This window comes from Lontra canadensis, unplaced genomic scaffold (assembly GCF_010015895.1).
Source record: "Lontra canadensis isolate GAN:19392208 unplaced genomic scaffold, GSC_riverotter_1.0 scaffold6, whole genome shotgun sequence".
Lineage (NCBI taxonomy): Eukaryota > Metazoa > Chordata > Mammalia > Carnivora > Mustelidae > Lontra > Lontra canadensis.
Window position 1 is genome coordinate 19483452 of NW_022631000.1, and position 21432 is coordinate 19504883.

Consider the following 21432-nt stretch of genomic DNA (forward strand, 5'->3'; position numbering starts at 1 on the left):
ACCTGTCTTCCCATCCTCACCCTCAGCTGATGACCTGGCTTGCACTATTACATGTGCCCATCTACAGCATCTAACCCCATATGCTCCTATTTCCCTTCTCTAATTAGTGATAAAGTTGCTAATATCCTTTTAAAGGCAAATCCTCTACATGTAAAAAATGATACTATTCTGCTCTTCCTAATCACAATCAGCACTTCAATAATTTTCCTATCTCTCTTCATTAATTATTCTCTCTCTCTGGGAGCATTATAATCTGCATATAAACCCACTGTTACTTCTCCCATCATTAAAAAGAAAACTCTAACTGCACTAATTACCACCATATTTTCTGCCCTCCTTTAATAGTAAATTTACTCCAAAGAGGTGTCTAGACTGACATTCTCCAATACCAGTCTTTTCTCATTCTCTCTGAAACTTACTCCAAACAGGACTTCATCACCACTGCTCAACCAGAATTGTTGCTTAAGATCAGTTAATGTTGCTGAATCCAATGTCAATTTTCAGTCATCACCTTATCTCTCCTTTCTACTTGGCTAAGCACTACCATCTAACATAGTTGGACCATGCTCCCCTCTTTTGAATACTTGCTTTACATGGGTTCTAAAACACTATACTCTTCTGATTTTCATCTTACCTTAAAGACCACTCTTCTTGCTCTCCATTTCTGGCTCATTCTATTCCCCTTTCTCTCTTAAGGAATGGAGGATCCCAGGCCTCAGTCAGATCTCTGTTCTTATGTAAGCTCACTCCTGTTATGCTCTCATCTAGTCAGGTGGTTCAATACTCTACACTGATATCTCCTAAATTCATATACATGTTGGACTTCTGCCTTTAACTCCAGACTATTATGTCATATTGTGTACTTGACATTGCTAAGGCTAAAAACCTAAGAATCATCATTAATTCCCCCACTCTCCTCCTTCTCTTACACATATACACATACGAAAGAAAGTATTAATGGTACTATCTTTAAAATTTATTCATGATCCAACCATTTCTTATCATCTTCATTGCTATAATCCTAGTCTGAACTACTATCACCTCTCATCTGGATTATGGCAGTATCCTCCCAAATGGTCTTTCCGCTTTCACCTTTCCCCTTTGGTCTAATATCAACAAAACAGAAGTTAAATGGTAGCTCTTCCACTACACCTCATTAAGATTTATGCTTATAAAGTGGTCTACAAGGTCCTCCACACATACTTTCTTATTTCCATCCTCTACTGCTGCCCCACTGCTTGCTCATCTCTACTGAGAATAACTTCCTGCTGTTTCTTGAACACATTTGGCAGGATTTCATATTCAGAGCCGCTATACGGATCACTCCTTAAGCCTGGAATATTCTCCCCCTTAGATATACACATTGCTCTTGTCTCAATTCCTTTAAATCCTGCTAAAATGTTACTGTTTTAGAGTAGCTTTCCCTAACTGGGTGTTCACCAATTTCTCCATCCGATACTCTTACCTGCCCTGCCTACTTTATTTTTCCCCATGATACTTACCATTTTCTAACCACCTAGTTTACTTTATATTGTCTCCTTCCCCCCAACTAGACTAAGCTCAACGAGTGGTAATGATTTTTGTCCGTTTTGTTCATCATTCTTCTCCACCTAGAATACTGCCTAGCACATAGTTGGTACTCAATAAATATCTGCTGAATGAATTAAGCTCAGAAACAATGAATATTATTTAAAAATTAGGATGGCAGTCATACACATCTGCTTTAACTCAAACAGCACTGTGAAAAGCAGGTATGAAGGTTGGGGGGAAGAGGGAAGTTGAGAGTGAAAGCAGTGTGAGCTTCTAGAAACGTCCTACAGGTATCCAAGACCTAGACTAGCATTTAGACAATAAGGACTGAAAGAAAATGGAGGTTAGGAGAGGCAGGTATATTGGCTACCTAAGCATGAGAGTAATAGAGAACCTCCTGAAGCAAAGAAATTGGGACTAATTAAACAGTCTCTAAACCTGGGTGACTAGGCAGGTAATGAAACAAGGAAAGCGTAAAGAGGAAAAAAAGGTGTGAAGGAAAAGTTTTAACTTTTATTTAATGGAGAATCTTGGATCTCAGAACATTTTAGGTGGCTATGTTCCACAGATAGCTGGAAATGCAGGTCAAGTCAAAACTCAAAAAAAGAGAATGGAGTATGTCTAGAGATTTAGACAGTAGCTAAAACTATGAGCACAGCCTCACTCAACTAAGAAGTGTGGGTACAGTAAGAGAGTGAGAAGAGACTCAGAGTGTAATCCTAGAAAACATTAACCTTAAGGATATTACATTAGGCGACAACTTTGTAAAGACCAAGAAACAGAACTAAGAGGCATTAAAAAGCAAAGAAATTTCAATAATGATGAGATGTGGAACAGCAAGGTGTTTCACTGGCAGGAGAGATAAGGACTGAAAGGTTGTTAGATCTGGTGTATCGTGGTTCAGTGATGGTCCTGGAAAGAGCAGTTTCAGACCATGGTGCCAGAAGCAACCAACCTATACTAAGATCAAGAGTAAATAGATGGTAGGTGAGGAACAGGAGGCAGCTAATTTAGTTTGTTCTTACAAAATCCATTGTGGTGAAAGTAAAAAGCAAGCCAGGAGCTGATAACTTGAGGAGAGGCAAAATAGAGGAGAGGTTGTAGAGAAATTGTTGATGTGCTTTTCATTTGTATTTTTTAAATAGCTAAAGGATACCCAAATTTATTTTAGGCTGAGTGGATAAGGATAGAATAAAAGGATGGAATAAAGTGGTAAGAAAGGAAAGAAAAGGGATAACTGATAAAACAATGTTCTAGAACATCACGAGAAATGAGAAACAAGAACACAGAGTACCATTCAGTGCAATTAAAAGGCAGCGTTAGCATTAGTCAAACAAAACATGGAAGGCCAAACTCTGATAGTACAAGTTCTGTGACCACAAGCAAGTTACTTAATTTCTTTCAGACTCAGTTTCCTGTAAAATCACACTAACAATGGCATCTACTTTAAGACTATATTGAGATTATAATAATCTATAAAAAGCTCTTTAAGCACATTACCTGGCAAATTATAAAGACTTAAATGTTCACTATTGTCATGTTTAGGAGGTAAGGATACCACATTTTTCTTCCAATACATCTAAAATAAATGATTAGGTTAGAAAGAATTCTAAGTTAAGTGTATGTCTGATAACCCTCCTTCTTGTGAAATAAGAAATAAGGTCATATGTAGAACTAAAGGCAGCAAAAAAAAGCAAGAGAAGAACATTTGAGAGATCAAGATTTAGACAAGAAGTTCCAAGTGAAGATGAGGTCTACTAAAAGGAATACATAAATAGAATACCAAACTAGAACCAAAAGAATATGTACAGAGAACTGAAGGAATGGTGAGTCTTGGGTTTCAGAAAGATCATTAACACAGATGTTGAAAATCAAGAAACGTGATTTTAATAAATCATTTGACAAAGTTAATCATGATATATTTATGAATAACCTGAGGGTGTATACAGCACTGTATTATAATTTAATTCATTTGCTAAACAATCACACCAAAAGCGAAGAATAAAAAGATGAAAATATAAATGTCAAATTCAAGGAAGGTTTCTAGATGTAGGACTACAAGCTCTGTCCTTTTCTTGTCCCAATCAGTATTTTCATAAATGATTTAATATATTAGAGGTTGCAAAAGCAAATGTCTTCAATGAATGGCTAAGCAACAGAATGTAAATGTGTGAAGCCAAAAGGTGTAATGCAGTAAGGGGTAGTGGTTGATAAATCAGATAGACAGTACAAAAGATAACTAAAAGCATCCTAATTCATAAAAATACTAACAGAATGTGCTAGTCAAATAAAACACACCAGGGGATGAATTTGGCAGTCAGTTTATAATTTCTGACTTTCACATAACCACCAAAGATCGACACAAATCTACGAATGGCTTAAAATGGAAGACCAAATAAGAATTTAAAGAACTCTAATAGTCTGGAAAACTAAGCTAAACCTACAATATAATACAAAACCCTGTGATTAAACTCAAAGTACCAATTTATTATGTAGACTGACAGATAAGACTTGACAGTAACTCACTTGGAAAATAAATGAGAGGTATAACTGAAGAGAACTCCAAAGGCAATCAACATTGAGACACGCTTAATGAAAAAATGCAATGTTAGGTTACAGATAAAGTACTATGTTCAGATCAGTAAAGATAATTCTACTCTGCTTTGGCACAGTTCAGGCTTCATGTGACGTACTGATGATACCCATTTTTAGGCAATGTATTTTATTCATAACATTAACAAAGCAGAATACATCAGAGGAAGGTCAAAGAAACCATGTCTGCTACAGGTTGAATGTTCTAAAATACTACCCTATGAGAAATATGGGGGCTTAAATTATATTTAGACTACTACTTTGCAGAGTAACATAAATCTATGCTCATATATACTTTGTTGTCTTTTTTTTTTTTAAGATTTTATTTATTTATTTGACAGACAGAGATCACAAGTAGGCAGAGAGGCAGGCAAAGAGAGAGGAGGAAGCAGGCTCCCTGCCGAGTAGAGAGCCCGATGCGGGGCTGGATCCCAGGACCCTGAGATCAGGACCTGAGCTGAAGACAGAGGCTTTAACCCAGTGAGCCACCCAGGCACCCCTAGATACTTTGTCTACTCACTCCATTTATCACCAAAAATTTCCAATTTCTTTAGAACCATAGAGGAAGTCTGTCCATTTTGTAGGTATAGTATAAATGACCATATGCATTTAAAAGCCATCATTTTGGGGACACCTGGGTGGCTCAGTCAGTTAAGTGTCTGCCTTAGGCTCAGATCATGATCTCAGGGTCCTGAGATTGAGCTCCACACTGGGCTCTGCCCTCAGCAGGGATTCGACTTCTCTCTTTCCGCTTGTTCATGCTCTCTCTCTCTCTCTGAAATAAATAAATAAAATCTTAAAAAAAAAAAAAAAGGAAAGAAAGAAATCTCCAAAAAAACTTCATGATGTACAATTTAGGAAGTATTTCTCTCAGTGGTTCAGTTATTCCTAGTTATCACTTCTATTAATAAACTACTCCCTAACTGCTCATAACCACTCCTCTATGAACTTCACTCTAAAGTCATTCATTCAGGAAGAAATTTAAATGACAAAATTTCAATCACACCTAATGAAAACTAAACAAGAACTGGGAAAAGTCCATCCTACATTTGGAAAACAGATAGTACTATGATGTTCTTATCCTCAGATGATTTTTGAAGTCAAGGAAACAAAATTACTGGAGGCTGCAGTTCTAAGTAGAATCATGCTATAATTCTAAAAATTTGATGGGATGTGAAGTGACATATAATGGAACCCAATAATAAGACATTCAACCAAGTATCATGATAGTCCAGGATTCTCCGCAGAATTGAGTTAGGGAACTTGTACTAACAAAAAACCCCAACAAACAAAAAACAAAAAAACTTGAAAATGGATGTGTCTTCTCCAATGTTGTGTGCCAGGTTGGCTAGAGATGGGAATAACACTGACAATAAAGTGGGTGTGGTTGAAGGAAAGAGAAATATTCTTTTGTTTGGGAGAAGTGGGGTGGGAAAGGAGGATAAACACTTGGAATACAACAAGATTATGGTAAGCTTCATCTTCATCTAACACCATTAACACAAAGTAAACACCAAACTATCAAGTTTAAAAAAAAACAAAAACAAACAAACAAAAAAAAAACATAAATCTACCAGAAGAAAACGTGAATGCATTTGCAATCCTGGAGGACAAAATATCTGTTATAAGCTATTAAGGAAAATGATGACAAGTTAGATCACACAAAGATGTAAAACTTTTACACTAGTTTCTGAAAAAAATAACAACAAAACCAGAACCAAATTATTAAAAGACAGCATTTTTGTCCTCCAAAAAGTATTAGAATTAACGAATTCAGTAAAGTTGCAGGGTTATAAGATTAATATGCAGAAATGTTGCATTTCTATATATTAATGATGAAGTAGCAGAAAGAGAAATTAAGAAAACAAACCCATTTATACTTGTATCAAAAAGAATAAAATACCTAAGAATAAATTTAACCAAGGAGGTAAAAGACATGTACTCTGGAAACCATAAAACATTGATAAAAGAAATTAAAGATGACACAAACAAATGGAAAGACAGACCATGCTCAGGGACCGGAAGAATGAATATTGTTAAAATGTCTATGCTACCCAAAGCAATTTAGAGATTCACTGCAATTCCTATCAAAGTACCAACAGTATTTTTTTCACAGAACTAGAAGAAATTATAATCCTAACATTTTTATGGAACCACAAAATATCCCAAATAGCCAAAGCAATTTTGATAAAGAAGAACAAAGCTGAAGGTATCAGAATCCCAGATTTCAAACTGTACTACAAAGCTATAATAAAACAGTAGGATACTGATATAAAAATAAACATATAAATCAATGGTTTAAAAAAACGGAGCCCAGAAATAAACCTACCCTTACATGGTCAATTAATCTATGATGAAGGAAGTAAGAATATACAATGGGGAAAAAATTCTCTTCAATAAATGGTTCTGGGAAACCTGGACATGCAAAAGAATGAAACCAAACCGCTTTCTTACATAAACCACCAAATTCCTAAAAGAAAACACAGGCAATACATTCTTGGACATCAGCCTGAGCAAAATTTTTCTGGATCCATCTCCTCAGGCAAGGGAAACAATAACAAAAATAAACAACTGGACTAGAAAACCATCAACAAAATGAAAAGACAGTGCATGGGAGAAGATACTTTCAAATGATCTGAGAAGGGGTTAATATCCCAAATATATAAAGAACTCATACAATGCAACACCAAAAAACCCAAATAATCCAATTTAAAATGCGCAAAAGACCTGAACATTTCTCCAAAGACGACATACAGATGGCCTACAGGCACAGGAAAAGATGCTCAACATCACTAACCATCAGGGAAATGCAAATCAAAACCACAATGAGGTATCACCTCACATCATCAGTATCAAAAAGATAAGAAATAACAAGGGTTGGCAAGAATGTGGAGAAAAGGGAATCCTCATGCACTGTTGGTGAGAATGTAAACTGGTGCAACCACTGTAGAAAACAGTATGGAGATTCCTCAAAAAATTAAAACTAGAATGGCCATAAAACCCGGCAACTCCATTTCTGGGTATTTACTTGAAGAAAATGAAAACACAAACCTGAAAAGATATATGTACCCCTCTGTTTATTGCAGCAGTATTTACCGCAGCCAGGATATGGAAGCAACCTAAGTGTCTATCAGTAGATGAATGGATAAAGATGATGTGGTATATACACACAATGGAATATTTCTCAGTCATAAAAAAAAAAAGGAATGAAATCTTGCCATTCATGACAACATGGAAACTATTACGCAAAGTGAAGTAAGTCAGACTGAGAAAGACAAATACTGTATGATTTCACTTAAATGTGAAATTAAAAATCAAAAGACATGAACAAACAAAACAGAAACAGACTCATAAAGACAGAGAACAAACTGATGGTTGCCAGAGGGGAGGGAAATGGGGGGACAGGTGAAATAGATGACGGGGAAGAGGATGTACAAACTTCAGCTTTAGAATAGCTTATATAGTACTGTAATAACTCTGTGTGTTGACAGATATAGTGAGCATGTTATGATGGATATAACTGTCGAGTCGCTAAATTGTACAATGAAACCAATATAACATTGTATGTCAACTATAATTTAAAAAATTTGACAATTTAGCAAAAATATTTCTGCTTACATATGACAAAGGACTAATTTTTGTTTAAGATACAAACAGCTCATTAATTATGATCTATATCAATAATAAAAGACTAACATTCCAATAGAAAAAACTGCAAAGGGACATAAACAAATGGCCAATAATGGTCCTACCAATGGGGAATAAGAATTAAGATATGCAACCCCATTCATAATTAAAGATACATAATAAAAATAACAATGAGCCACCACTGTTCACCTATCAAATTAGAAAAGAAAATTCAATCTAAGAAAACTAGGGTTTGGAACAGGGTTAGGTCCAATGTGCACCATCACACAGTTCTGGATAAAACCAAAACTCTTACAACCTTTTGGGAAATCAATGGGTTAATAATATATTCATCCCAAAGCTAAGACATACAGACATCCAACTCAACTCAGCAATGCCATTTCTAGGAATCATGTGTATGACAATGTATGTCTGTTCATGTGCATACGCAAAGACTGTTGAATTTGTGGGGAGCAAGAAATTAAAAATAATCTACCTTCTGAAGTATGGGCTGTGTACAGTGACTTCCTTTCAGAGGATAGAGCATGAAAAGGGGGTAGGGTAGGGGGAGTAACTTTACAGTGGAGAAAAATGAAAAATATTAGGTCAGCCAGGTGATCTAAGGTTAGTAACAACAGCTACAAGTTGTGCCGATACTATGTCCCCTTGATATGATGTGATGAAATGGCACTGTGGACTTTTTCAAAATAACCAGTTTATTATGATATAAATATTAAACAAACCCCGGTAGTGAGGCAGCCTATCAGTACTCCTCAAAACTGTCAAGGTCATCAAAAACAAGGAAGCCTGAGAAATTGCCAGTCAAGAGGAGCCTAACAGACACAGTAACTAAATGTAATGTGGTAGCCTAACTGGGATCATGGAAGAGAAAAAAGACATTAGATAAAAACTAAGGAAATCTAAATAAACTATGGAATTTATTAGTAGTAACGTAACAATACTGATTTATTAACTGTAATAAATATAACCTTACTTACATATTAACAGTAGGGGAAAATTGGGTGCAGTATCTATGCATATAGACATAAAATGCTGTATTATAATATTTTGGGGGAAAGAGGGGCAACATGTTCCAAAATAATATTACATTATTATAACAATGTAATAATATTAATAATAATTAATAATATTAAATACAATAATTAATATTATTACATTAACATGGGATATATGTGCTCATATATGCATACAGGAAATTTACCTCTAAGGAGAGGGATTTGAGGATTTAGTGATCAGGGTAAAGAAGATTTTATTTTTATCTACTGTCCTGTGTTATTTCAATTTTTATACAATATGCATTGTAATAATATTTTAGTGCCACTGGGGCACCTGGGTGGCTCAGTGGGTTGAAGCCTCTGCCTTCGGCTCGGGTCATGATCCCAGGGTCCTGGGATCGAGCCCCACATCAGGCTCTCTGCTCTGCAGGGAGTCTGCTTCCTCCTCTCTCTCTGCCTGCCTCTCTGCCTACTTGTGATCTGTCTGTCAAGTAAATAAATAAAATCTTTAAAAAAAAAAAAAAGACAGAAGATTTCAAGTCAATAACCTAACTTCACATCCTGAAGAACTCTAAAAGAACAGGAAACTAGACCTAAAGCTAGCTAATGGAAGGAAATAATATAGACCAGAAATAAATAAGAGACAAACAAACAAACAAACAAACAAAAAAACACCTAAGAAAATCAAGTTTGCTCTTTGAAAAGCTAAAAAAAACTGACAAATCTTTAGCTAGATTGCCAAAAAAGATACAAAAAACTAACATAAGAACTGAACATGAGGATATTACTACTGACCTTACAGAAATAAAAAGGATCATAGCAGAATACTATGAACGAATGTGTGCCAACAAATTAGATAGCCTAAATGAAATCAGTAAATTCAAGGAAACACACCAAATATTTAACTCAAGACAAAATATAAAACGTCAACAACCTATATAAGAAGTAAAGAATGCATCGATCAGTAATCCAAAAACTTCCCAAAAAGTAGTCTGAGACCAGACGGTTTCAATGGTAAATTCTAACAAACACATAAAGAATTAACAATTCTTCACAAACTCTTCCCAAAAAAACCAGAAGAGTTTAAGTGTTTAGTTAATGCCTGGTGTACAGTAAGCATCACACAAGTTTTGGCTATCATCACTACTACTACTATTATTGTCCTGAAACAAAGGCTATTTATTCTTTTCTAAAAATTCTCCAAAGTAGACACTGTACAACCTCTCTTTGTTTAGCAATTATTATTGAGATATTTTTAAATGCTACATGTCTAATACACTGATCCTGCAGAAAAGGACATTCTACACTAAATAGTACAGCATAGTATACAGACCCTGGAGAAAGATTGCCTAGAATGGACTCCTAATGTTGCCACTCAGTAGCTATATGACTCTCAGGTAGCTTACTTAACTGCAAGTGCCTCAGTTTCTTCTATAAAATGGGGGATAATAACAGTACCCATTCTTCACTAGGTGGCTATAAGGTTTAAGTGAGTTATAAAGTACATGTAAAGTGCTGAGAGCAATATCTGATGCATATCAAGTGCAATATATATTTGCTACTATTAAATTGTAATTTGCAAAGTAGGAAGTTAATGCTTATTAAGTGTTAATTATATGCCAAGTGCTACGATAAAGCACCTAAACATTATTATACTTTTTTTCTTACAAAATCCTTACTATACAGATGAGAAGGGGAAAAAGGCTTAGAAAGATAAATATCTTGCCTAGTCACACTGCTATCAAGTGGCAGAACTGGGATGTAAACCCCATTACAAAGCCAGAGTTTTTTAATTTTCAGAATAGATTCACCCCTACCCTTTCCTCTCCAGGGCTAGTGACAAATAGGCATAATAAAGCACAGCACTCTTCTCTTTGATCCCAGAAGCAGTGGTAGAATCCTTTCCTTCTATACACAGCCCCTCTACACAGTTACTATCAATAGAGCAAAGTTGGTATGAAGAATGAAATCAATTTGTCATCCTTGCTATTTAAACTGCCTCTCATGCAAGTAGAGGGAAAGATTTTTTTAAGGAAGGCTATTTCTTTATTATTCAAATTACCAATCTATGATTTTACAATCTAATTAATTTATTATTCAAATTATCAATCTATGATTTTACCAATCTAATATTTTACAGGTAAAATATTTTCACATGTAAGGTTACTTACAGAAATTTTTCTAAAAAAAATTTTTTTTCAAATAAAATTTGAGTCTCCTGTAAAGACACAATGTGGTTTACATACTATGTCCGTCCTTCAGACTCCTAGGATTCTACAGAGGTGAGGTGCAACTCAGGAAAGACAACAATAGCTGGTCCTATACCCTAGTTTCAACCAAAGCAACTTTATTTTCTACCTGTTTTTTTTATAGGATAGGGTTCTTCATAAAATTTTATTTAGGGGCAAAGCAACTTCTACTATCAAATACTGATAATGAAAAAACACAAATTCACGAAAGTATCATAAGCCTAGTCTTATAAAACATTCAAAAATCCCCATTTTTGTCTGGTAAAGGACAAAGAGTGCTACTTCTTCTGAACTAAATCAGAGTTAGTTAAAGCCTACTGAGTAATCTAAAGTATACTGATTGACTACCTGATGCTCTAGTTACTACATCAAACACTAGTAATTCCAACCAGATGACTATGACAGACTAATTAGGTCACACCTCTGCTTTCTATCCTGACTTAATTCCCCCTTCTTTCAGTTACTATGGACAGTCTTCTCCCCAGTTATATGCTAAACAATTGCTAAAGAAAAATAGTCTTTAAAATGGCAGGGTAGAGCAAAATAAAGACAATTTTACCAAAACAGACGTAACCTTTCAGTCAAACTGTGGTCAGTGGTAATATCTGCTAAATATTGCAGTAATCCTACTCTAACTTCACCCAGAGCTGAAAAGTGCTTATAGATAAAAATTATGATGAAGCCCTGGGGTAGCACAGTGGAGGAATACTTAGGGAGTATTATACAGTTCAACAATTCAATGGAATACTGTATAGTCAATAACTACAAATACTATGAGGCAACAGAGAAAGTTTTATGAGATCTTCAAAGTTTATAAGGTTATAAATAATTATTCATACAACTATGCAACATGTACAAATGAAATGAGATAGGAAAGAAAGAAAAAAAGAGGAAAGGAAAGGAAAGGAAAAAAAAAGAAATGAAAAGAATGGGAAAGGAAAGGAAAGGAAAGGAAAGGAGAGAAAAGGAGAGAAGAGAAGAGAGAAGGAGGGAAGGAAGAAAGTAGAAGTCAAAAGTCAGGATAGTGCGTAAAAATTTTTCTTCTTTAAAGTTTTCCAAAAAGGGAGTAATAGAGGCAAAAAAAGAAAGAAAGAAGAAAGAAAGAAAGACCAAGAAAGAAAGAAAGAACAAGAAAGAAAGAAAGAAAGAAAGAAAGAAAGAAAGAAAGAAAGAAAGAAAGAAAGACCAAGAAAGAGAATGAAGAAGGCTCAGGACAGATGAGAATCCATACAGACTCAGAAGGATGAGATATTCAAAGAAAGATGGGTAGAAACCCAACAAAAGAGGGGTGAGATTGAAATCCATATAGTAATTAAATGAGAGAGACAGACAGACAGACAGGTATCAGAGTTGAAGAGGGAAAAAAAATCTGAGCAGGTGACAAACCAAGAGAGGGACAGAACCCCAGAGACCAAAAGAGAGAGACCCAGAGCCCAGAGTGAAGGAAGCAGAAATCCAGAAAATAGAGACAAAAGGAACAGAAGAGACTGAGAAAACGGTAGAGAGGGAGAGATGAGGACAACAATAAGAGAGTTATGAAATGCTTCCATATACATCAACCAAGTCTTTCACCCTTATAATCCTGAAACACTGAATTCTTCTCTTTTTCATCCTCACTGTCTCTAAAATCGTCCCCCTCACTGCCTGCTCACATTTCCTATTAGGCTTATGTTCTGACCACTGATGTCTTGTCCAAATGTTCCCCTGAGCTCTCTAGCACCCTGAAGAAAAACTCTTCATGGAGTATTGAATCCCAGTCTCTTCACAGAGGTTTTTTTTATTGTTGTTTTTTGTTGTTTTTACTGCTCTGTCCTAGACAAAGGACCTACCATACCCAAAGGCACTGGCTTCCTTGCAGTTTTCCCAAATGAAGACTATTCTCACATTCTAGGACCAGAAGGCAGTACTTGGCAAACTGTTGGCTCTTTACTGTCCTGGTCTCAAACACCCCTCTCCTTGTCCCAGAACTCCAAAGAGTTCTACCACATGGCTACACAACTCTATCAGCCCAACCTTGTCAATACCCTTTCAGCCCAACCTTGTCAATACCCTTTCTCTACTTAGCACCCACCCTCCACTGTCAGCTACCACTACCACCTATGAAATCATACATGTATCTGTCTCATGGGGATTTCTATTTGCATGTCCCAGAGACATCTTGAACTATTATTATTTCTTCCCCCAAACTCTTCTAATATATACACATAGGTAGTACATAATGCTTCTGTTAGGAAAAATGCCTACCCAATATAGGACTGTCATATACAGAGAGAGATCATCTTTAAAAATTTGTAAGAATTCCCTAAGATACTTAGATCCTTTTCTAAAAGGCAGTTGTAAGTTCACTTTCAGGACTCTTAAGAATTAGAACTGATAACTACAAACCTGAGTTCTCAACCTGAGAACAGAACCTCTCTTCTCATTTGGGACATATTAATTTACTATCTGGTCTCATGAGTGATGTTAGCCCTGCCAGAACAATTCAGAAGAATGGAAGTGGAGATCATGAGTAGGGCAAGAAGAACTCATCTTTTTGGTGGCTAAAAGATCATGGGAGGTCCTGAACTGGTGTATTTCTGCATATCTTCAGAAAACCTTCCCTTTTTGTTAAGGAAGAAGGATCATTATTTTCAGCACTATATCACAACTTTTCTATTTTTTTTTAAATTTTTAATGAAGCTATCTAAAACTAAGAGGAACTTTTTTTTTTCACTTTGGAAAATTTACAAAGCTCAAGAGAAAGTTTCTGAGATAAATAAAACATTGGAAAGTACATTTCTTTTTTATAACAGAGGTTCAGCGTCCTCCTGGTTAATCTCCCTTAATGACTTCTCAATTGCTCTTTATCTGTAAGACCATTTATGATAATAAGCAGCTCTGACAGCAGCAGGGAGGGAATCCATCCTCTGCGGTATACAGATAACAGTCCACTGTCACTCCCGAGGCAGGATTAAGTGAGGGTGAGGGCAGACTGTGAACAAGGCTTTCACCAGACCAAACCCAGATAGGTCAAGCTTTTGATGCTGCCACAAATAGAGCCTTATATTTAAAAGTTTGACATTCTTCCTTTTCTGCTCTTAATTTTCGTAAGCATTAAATGAGTTAATATTTGTAAAATACTAAATACAGTGTCTGCTGTATAGGGAAAGCTATATAAATAAAGTAATCATGAGAAAATGTTTAGGGGCTTTGTAGGGAGTCCTTCGCAAACCAATCTCCATGTAATCTAGTGGTTCATGGAACAAATAATTCTGACCTTTACTTTCCTCCCTGGGGTATTATAATGTCTAGCATCTAATAACAAAAGTCATGAGGACGCAAAAATTCCATTATAAGAGTGCTGTGAACATAACAGATGGTCCATAATTTTATTTGGGAAGGGACAGGAAAAAGTAAAGATGTCAGAATAGATAAGATTAAAGACATAACAGGCAGTTTGCTAGGTTAAAAAAAAAAAGGTAGCATGAACCTCGTAACTGGCTTTAGAAACAAAAGGGCTCAAATACTTACAAGGGCTTACACTCCCTTAAATAAGCACCTGAGAAACAACAGTCACTAAGGAGACAATTTGCTAATTATGGTTGCTAAAACATTAGCTATGACTGACACTGACACAAACACATTCAAATATTTAACATTTATGTATCCACAGGAGGTATATCACAATTGTAGCTTAACACAAAGGAACATTCCCATATTACATGCTTTGACATGAAAAAAAGAACTTCTAAGGAAATAATCTAAATAAACTTAATGGAAAATGGTTAAACACTGGTACACTGGGAAATAAATAGTTATATGAAGTAAAAAAAAATACTGTGCTTAGAAATCAAGAGGAATTATGGATCTAGGAACTTTAGACAGTATATACCAGAAATCTGAGGTCCAAAATATCAACTGGTCTTCTCCAAAGTCATATTTGTTTAACCAAAAAGATTAAGTAGTTTATTATGTGTCCCGCCCTCTCAGCCCAAACCGGTGAAGTAGAAAGTAAGGAAAATATTGAATCTGGGAAGAAGAGAGAGTGAACAGGCAGAATTAAGCAAGTAAAACAGAAGAAACTGATTTTCTGTGCTTCCAAACTCCAGTAAGCACAATGATGTTAGTTACTGTCATCATATGAACAGAAAGACCAAAAGGGCCAGGGATGCACAGCACAAAGTCTCCTTTAATTATCCTTCGCTTTCACAAAATTAAATGTGATCATAAATAGTGGCCACTTACAACAAGCTTTGTAGTATTACACCTTTCTAACTTTTTCCCTCACCAAAGATAGGTTAAACTTGCCTCCCAGTGTTTAAGTCTCATTCTAGTCCTACCAAAGTCTTCCTGTTTCCCCTTTTCCTCCAATACTTCCACTTAAAATGACATAATTTCCCCCCCATAATAAACAGGTGGAACTATCACGGGGCTCCAGAAGCACCTAAGGAACACAGAAAGTTTAAGATAGATATACATACATATAAAGAACTAAAGACAAATATTCTAAAAAAGAAAATTCTTAAAAACTCATTCCCTTTTTTATTTCATAAATAATTTCTGATATGACTAATGATATTCAATGATTATATCTTAAGTTCAGAATCACTAGGGCCTGTGTTTTAGAATTCTTCCATTCAATTAGCAAAACTGTTCTGCTAATTGGGCTAGGGTGGGAGATGCAGTATGGAACGATGACTAATTTTAGAAAAATAATAAGTCTATCATAATATTCAGTACACACTTTCTGCAAGACCTACCTTCTCACCACTTGAGTAGAAGAAATAACGCAATCGGACTATGTTACAGTGATCTAGCTTTCTCATGATTTGGAGCTCACGGTTCTGAAAAGGAAACACATGAAAATATTTTTTAAAGGATAAATACTATTAACCATATTGACTAAGATTCGAAGAACTCATAACATTAAACACTACAAAGAGCAGGCTATGGATATGTTACTAAAAAATATGGTCTGGGGGTGGGGGCCTGGACAAATTAGGTGAAGGGGAATAAGAGGTACAAACTGTCCACTGTAAAATAAATAAGTCATGGGGATGAAAAGTAGGGCATAAGGAATATAGTCTATAATACAGTAATACACTTATCATGGTGAGAATTTCATAACCACTGAAGCACTACATTGCACACCTAAACTTAATATTATATGCCAGCTATACTTCAGTTAAAATTTTTTAAAAGTAAAAAGATAACAAATTTTAAACAAAATAAAAAGTATGGTCTATAGACTAATGCTGACCTGCAACCTGTTTTTCACTAGTCTATGTTATTAGTCTACTACTTTCTACTACTCTGAAATAAGACAAACACAGAATTGAGAATAAGTGCTTAGAATGTTTATAGAAATTTGATATAATAATTTCATATCTGTGAATTTTATAATAAAGATTGGGGCCTTTACTTTGTATTTTTTAATTCCACTTTTCTAGTAACTGATTTGTACTGTATTTTACAAAAATATCAGTCTTTGATGAACTGGAAATTTTTAAAATTAGTATTTCACCACTAATAGCTTGAGAAGCAGTGTGTACAGGATGTTGAGATAGATGGAATAAGCTCCCACTACTGTAATCTTCTACAACTATAATAAAAATCAAACTTCTCTCTAAAGAAGTGAATTTGGGTGCAAAGAGCTCTTACAAGCCCTACTATCTTCCAAGATACAGTTAAAAAAAAAAAAAATCCAAGAGCCCAAAAGAAGGACTAGTTGCTAAGTTAAAATATGCATGCTAGAAATTGTACAGTCCTGATAAATTTATAGACCACACAAATAATTTTTTCCTTTGGGGAATTTCAAAGTTATGTTCATTCTTCATGAAAAGAAAGCATTAAATATGATGCCTTTCTTTGCAGTAATAAATGTGAAGAGTATATATTAACAAAGAAGATAAATTCCAAAAATATACTTGGCTATCAGAAGTCTAATAAATAAAGGCCAAATTACATAACACAGAAAAAATATTACAAAGTACTGGCTATATGCACAGGAAATATAAAATTACAATTTTGGGAGAGCTAAAAAATATACAGTAAAATACCTGGGAATCTGGAAGGAAAAATGCTTTATGGTTAGAAAAAGAAGCCGCCCCCCTCCAAAAAAAGGGATTGGGGATTGCACAGCAGATGAGGAGCTTAATAAGCAGAACTGTCCTACAGCAGAGTGGATTCCAGTTCTTAGAAGATGATACCAGAAATATGCAAATGTTTATCCTCCTCTAGAAACTTCCAACTGGCTCTATGATTATTCTAGCATGTCATCTCGGGAAAATTGTAAACTCGAAGGGACGCTCCTCTATCCCTTTAAATTGGCTGTGAGAGCTGGGTTCATGTACAGTGATATTTGAAATTCTTTTATAGGTGAACCTACTTTATAGGTGAACCTGGGTGGCTCAGTTGGTTAAGCAGTTGACTCTTGATATCAGCTCAGGTCACAATCTCAGAGTCCTGGGATGGAGCCCCATGTCAGGCTCCACACTCAGTGGGGAGGCTACCTAAGGATTCTCTCTCTCCCTCTCCCCTTCCCTCCACTTGTGCTCTCTTTCAAATAAACAAATAAATCTTTTTTTAAAAAATAAGAAAAAAATTTATTTTATAGAACATCAATCTTTCATCCCATGACTTGTTATAAAATGTCTATAGCTGAAGCAATAAACAAAAAAACTCAGTACAGTATAATTGCTTTAATAAAGATAACAGAAGTCACATTCTAAGTTTTAATTGTGACAGAGAACACAAACTTCACCAATTTAAAAACTGGGTCTGTTTGCATTTTAAACTGATGCTGAGTTGGGAGGTATATCTATACTTTGCCAGTTCACATCTATATAGCTAGTTTTGTGGAATAACTGCTAGTAAGCTAGGACTCTCAAGATATTAAGATTAAGATGGTTTTTAAGATTGTTTTTCAACATAGCAAACTATGTTAAAATAAGCCATTTTCCAGACTCATTAACCAACTTATAAAAGAGAACTATTAAATCTCAGATAACAAAAGCTGCGTAAGTTTATGCATACCATCTTTTACCAGAAAGAATGCATAAGTGAAGCAAATACATGGACCTAAATATTCATCCACCCTTACTCTTTTGATATATTCTATTACTTTTTAAAGTCTTAAATTTTCTCATCTTCAAATTCCCTAAAAGGTCTAAAATATAAATTTCATAGAGCAACATTTATAAGTATTAATCATATCAACATTGGGCAAACAAAGTTAATGCCTGAATGCATTTAAATATACAACTATCACAAGCCTAGCCATTGCTACTTAGTCGTTCTTTATTAATTCACTAATGACATACTAATTCTACACAAAACACTTTTATTCTACAAATACTGGGCACCTATACTGGGCATTTTTCGTAATGTTAAGGATATGGCTGTGAACAAGACCAACTTCCTACCTTCATGAAACTTACAATCTATGGAGGAGAGTGAGGAAGAAGGAATCTTTTTTCACATAGCTTAAGGAGACAGAGCATGATATAGACAAGGAGCTGTATTTTGGATAAGGAAGTCAGAACACACCTCATAAAGGGGTAAGATCTAAACATAAACCTGAATGATAGGATAATAACCATGTGAAGATATGTGAGAAGAGCACTGTAGTTTATAGGAACCTCCAAATGTAAAAAGAGGTGGATAGGTAATATCAAGAAATAGCTAGAAGAGTAATGTGATTGAGTAAAGGAAGAGAAGTTCAGAGAAGGTAGGCAGGGGGTATGTCTATAAACTCTTTTAATCACAGTAAGAAACTGAGTTTCATATTAAATGTAAAGGAAAGCCAAAGTCATTTTGATCAGGAAAATGACATAATCTGATTTACCCTTTTTAAAGGATCATTCTAAAAACCAAAGAGAATAAATTTGATGGAGAAAGTGGTTCAAGAGTTCTGTTTTCCATCTATTAAGTTTGAAATGTTTACTGGCCATCCAAGTGAAAATACTGTGAGGCTCAAGGAAGAAGAAGTTGAAACCAGAAATATGCATCTGGGAGTCATCTTCAAAAAGGGAACGTAAGGGTAACATGGGTGGCTCAGTCATTAAGCGTCTGCCTTCAGCTTGGGTCATGATCCCAGGGTCCTGGGATTGAGCCCTGCATCAGGTTCCCTACTCAGTGGAAAGCCTGCTTCTCCATCTTCCACTCCCTCTCTTGCTGTCTCTCTCTCTGTCAAACAAATAAATAAAATCTTTTTTAAAAAGGTGGTGGGGGGGCGACTTAAAGCAAGGGAACCCAAGGGTATCAACTAGGGAAGATATTTAGATCAGAATACATAAATAAATATTCAGAGGTATGAGAAGGAGCAGATCACATGGAGAAGTAATGAAATAGGACGAAAAACAGGAGAGAATGTTATCTTTCAAGCAAATTAAAAAACGTTTTCAGAAAGCCACTGCAAATATCATTCTTAATGGAGAAACTGAGAGCTTTTCTGCTAAGGTCAGGAACACGGCAGGGATGTCCATTATTACCACTGCTATTCAACATAGTACTAGAAGTCCTAGCCTCAGCAATCAGACAATAAAAAGAAATTAAAGGCATCCTAATCAGCAGAGAAGTCAAACTATCACTCTTTGCAGATGGTATGATATTATATGTGGAAAACCCAAAAGACTCCACTCCAAATCTACTAGAACTTACACAGGAATTCAGTAAAGTGTCAAGATATAAAATCAATGCACAGAAATCAGTTGTATTTCTGTACACCAATAACAAGACAGAAGAAAGAGAAATTAAGGAGTCAATCACATTTAAAATTGCACCCAAAACCATAAGATATCTAGGAATAAACCTAACCAAAGAGGAAAAGAATCTATACTCAGAAAACTATAAAGTACTCATGAAAGACATTAAGGAAGACACAAAGAAATGGAAAATGTTCCATGCTCCTGGATTGGAAGAACAAATATTATGAAAATGTCTATGCTACCTAAAGCAATCTACACATTTAATGCAATCCCTATCAAAATCCCATCCATTTTTTTCCAAAGAAATGGAACAAATAATCCTAAAATTTATATGGAACCAGAAAAGACCTCGAATAGCCAGAGGAATACTGAAAAAGAAAGTCAAAGTTGGTGGAATCACAATTCCAGACTTCAAGCTCTATTACAAAGCTGTCATCAAGATAGGATGGTACTGGCACAAAAACAGACACATAGATCAGTGAAACAAAATAGAGAGCCCAGAAATAGACCCTGAACTCTACGGTCAACTAATCTTCGACAAAGCAGGAAAGAATGTCCAATGGAAAAAAGACAGCCTCTTCAATAAATGATGTTGGGAAAATTGGACAGCGACATGCAGAAAAATGAAACTGGACCATTTCCTTATACCACACATGAAAATAGACTCAAAATGGATGAAGGACCTCAATGTGAGAAAGGAATCCATCAAAATCCTTGAGAAGAACACAGGCAGCAACCACTTCGACCTCAGCCGCAGCAACTTCTTCCTAGGAACATCGCCAAAGACAAGAGAAACAAGGGCAAAAATAAACTACTGGGACTTTATCCAGATCAAAAGCTTTTGCACAGCAAAGGAAACAGTTAACAAAACCAAAAGACAACTGACAGAATGGGAGAAGATATTTGCAAATGACATATCAGATAAAGGTATAATATCCAAAATCTTTTAAGAACTTATCAAACTCAACACCCAAAGAACAAATAATCCAATCAAGAAATGGACATAGGACATGAACAGACATTTCTGCAAAGAAGGCATCCAGGTGGCCAACAGACACATGAAAAAGTACTCCACATCACTTGGCATCAGGGAAATACAAATCAAAACCACAATGAGATACCACCTCACACCAGTCAGAATGGCTAAAATGAACAAGTCAGGAAATGACAGATGCTGGCGAGGATGCGGAGAGAGGGGAACCCTCCTACACTGTTGGTTGGAATGCAAGCTGGTGCAACCACTCTGGAAAACAGCATGGAGGTTCCTCAGAAAGTTGAAAATAGAGCTACCCTATGACCCAGCAATTGCACTACTGGGTATTTACCCTAAAGATACAAACGTAGTGATCCGAAGGGGCACGTGCACCCGAATGTTTATAGCAGCAATGTCTACAATAGCCAAACTATGGAAAGAACCTAGATGTCCATCAACAGACGAATGGATAAAGAAGATGTGGTATATATACACAATGGAATACTATGCAGCCATCAAAAGAAATGAAATCTTGCCATTTGCGATGACGTGGATGGAACTAGAGGGTATTATGCTCAGCAAAATAAGTCAGAGAAAGACATTTATCATATGATCTCCCTGATATGAGGAAGTTGAGATGCAACATGGGAGGTTTGGGGGGTGGGAAAAGAATAAATGAAACAAGATGGGATTGGGAGGAGACAAGCCATAAGAGACTCTTAATGTCACGAAACTGAGGGTTGCCGGAGGGGGGGGGG

The 21432-nt window shown here is 35.7% G+C and overlaps 1 protein-coding gene across 3 annotated transcripts in view; it reads right to left on the minus strand.

Annotated features, from left to right (window-relative positions):
• GSK3B (glycogen synthase kinase 3 beta) overlaps positions 1 to 21432 on the minus strand; it is a 203646-nt gene that overhangs the window by 85052 nt on the left and 97162 nt on the right. For all 3 annotated transcript variants that reach the window (XM_032852321.1, XM_032852318.1, XM_032852319.1), the window contains exon 3: positions 15754 to 15837. In XM_032852321.1, coding sequence (XP_032708212.1) covers positions 15754 to 15837 — 84 coding nt within the window. The remainder of the gene's footprint in view (positions 1 to 15753; positions 15838 to 21432) is intronic.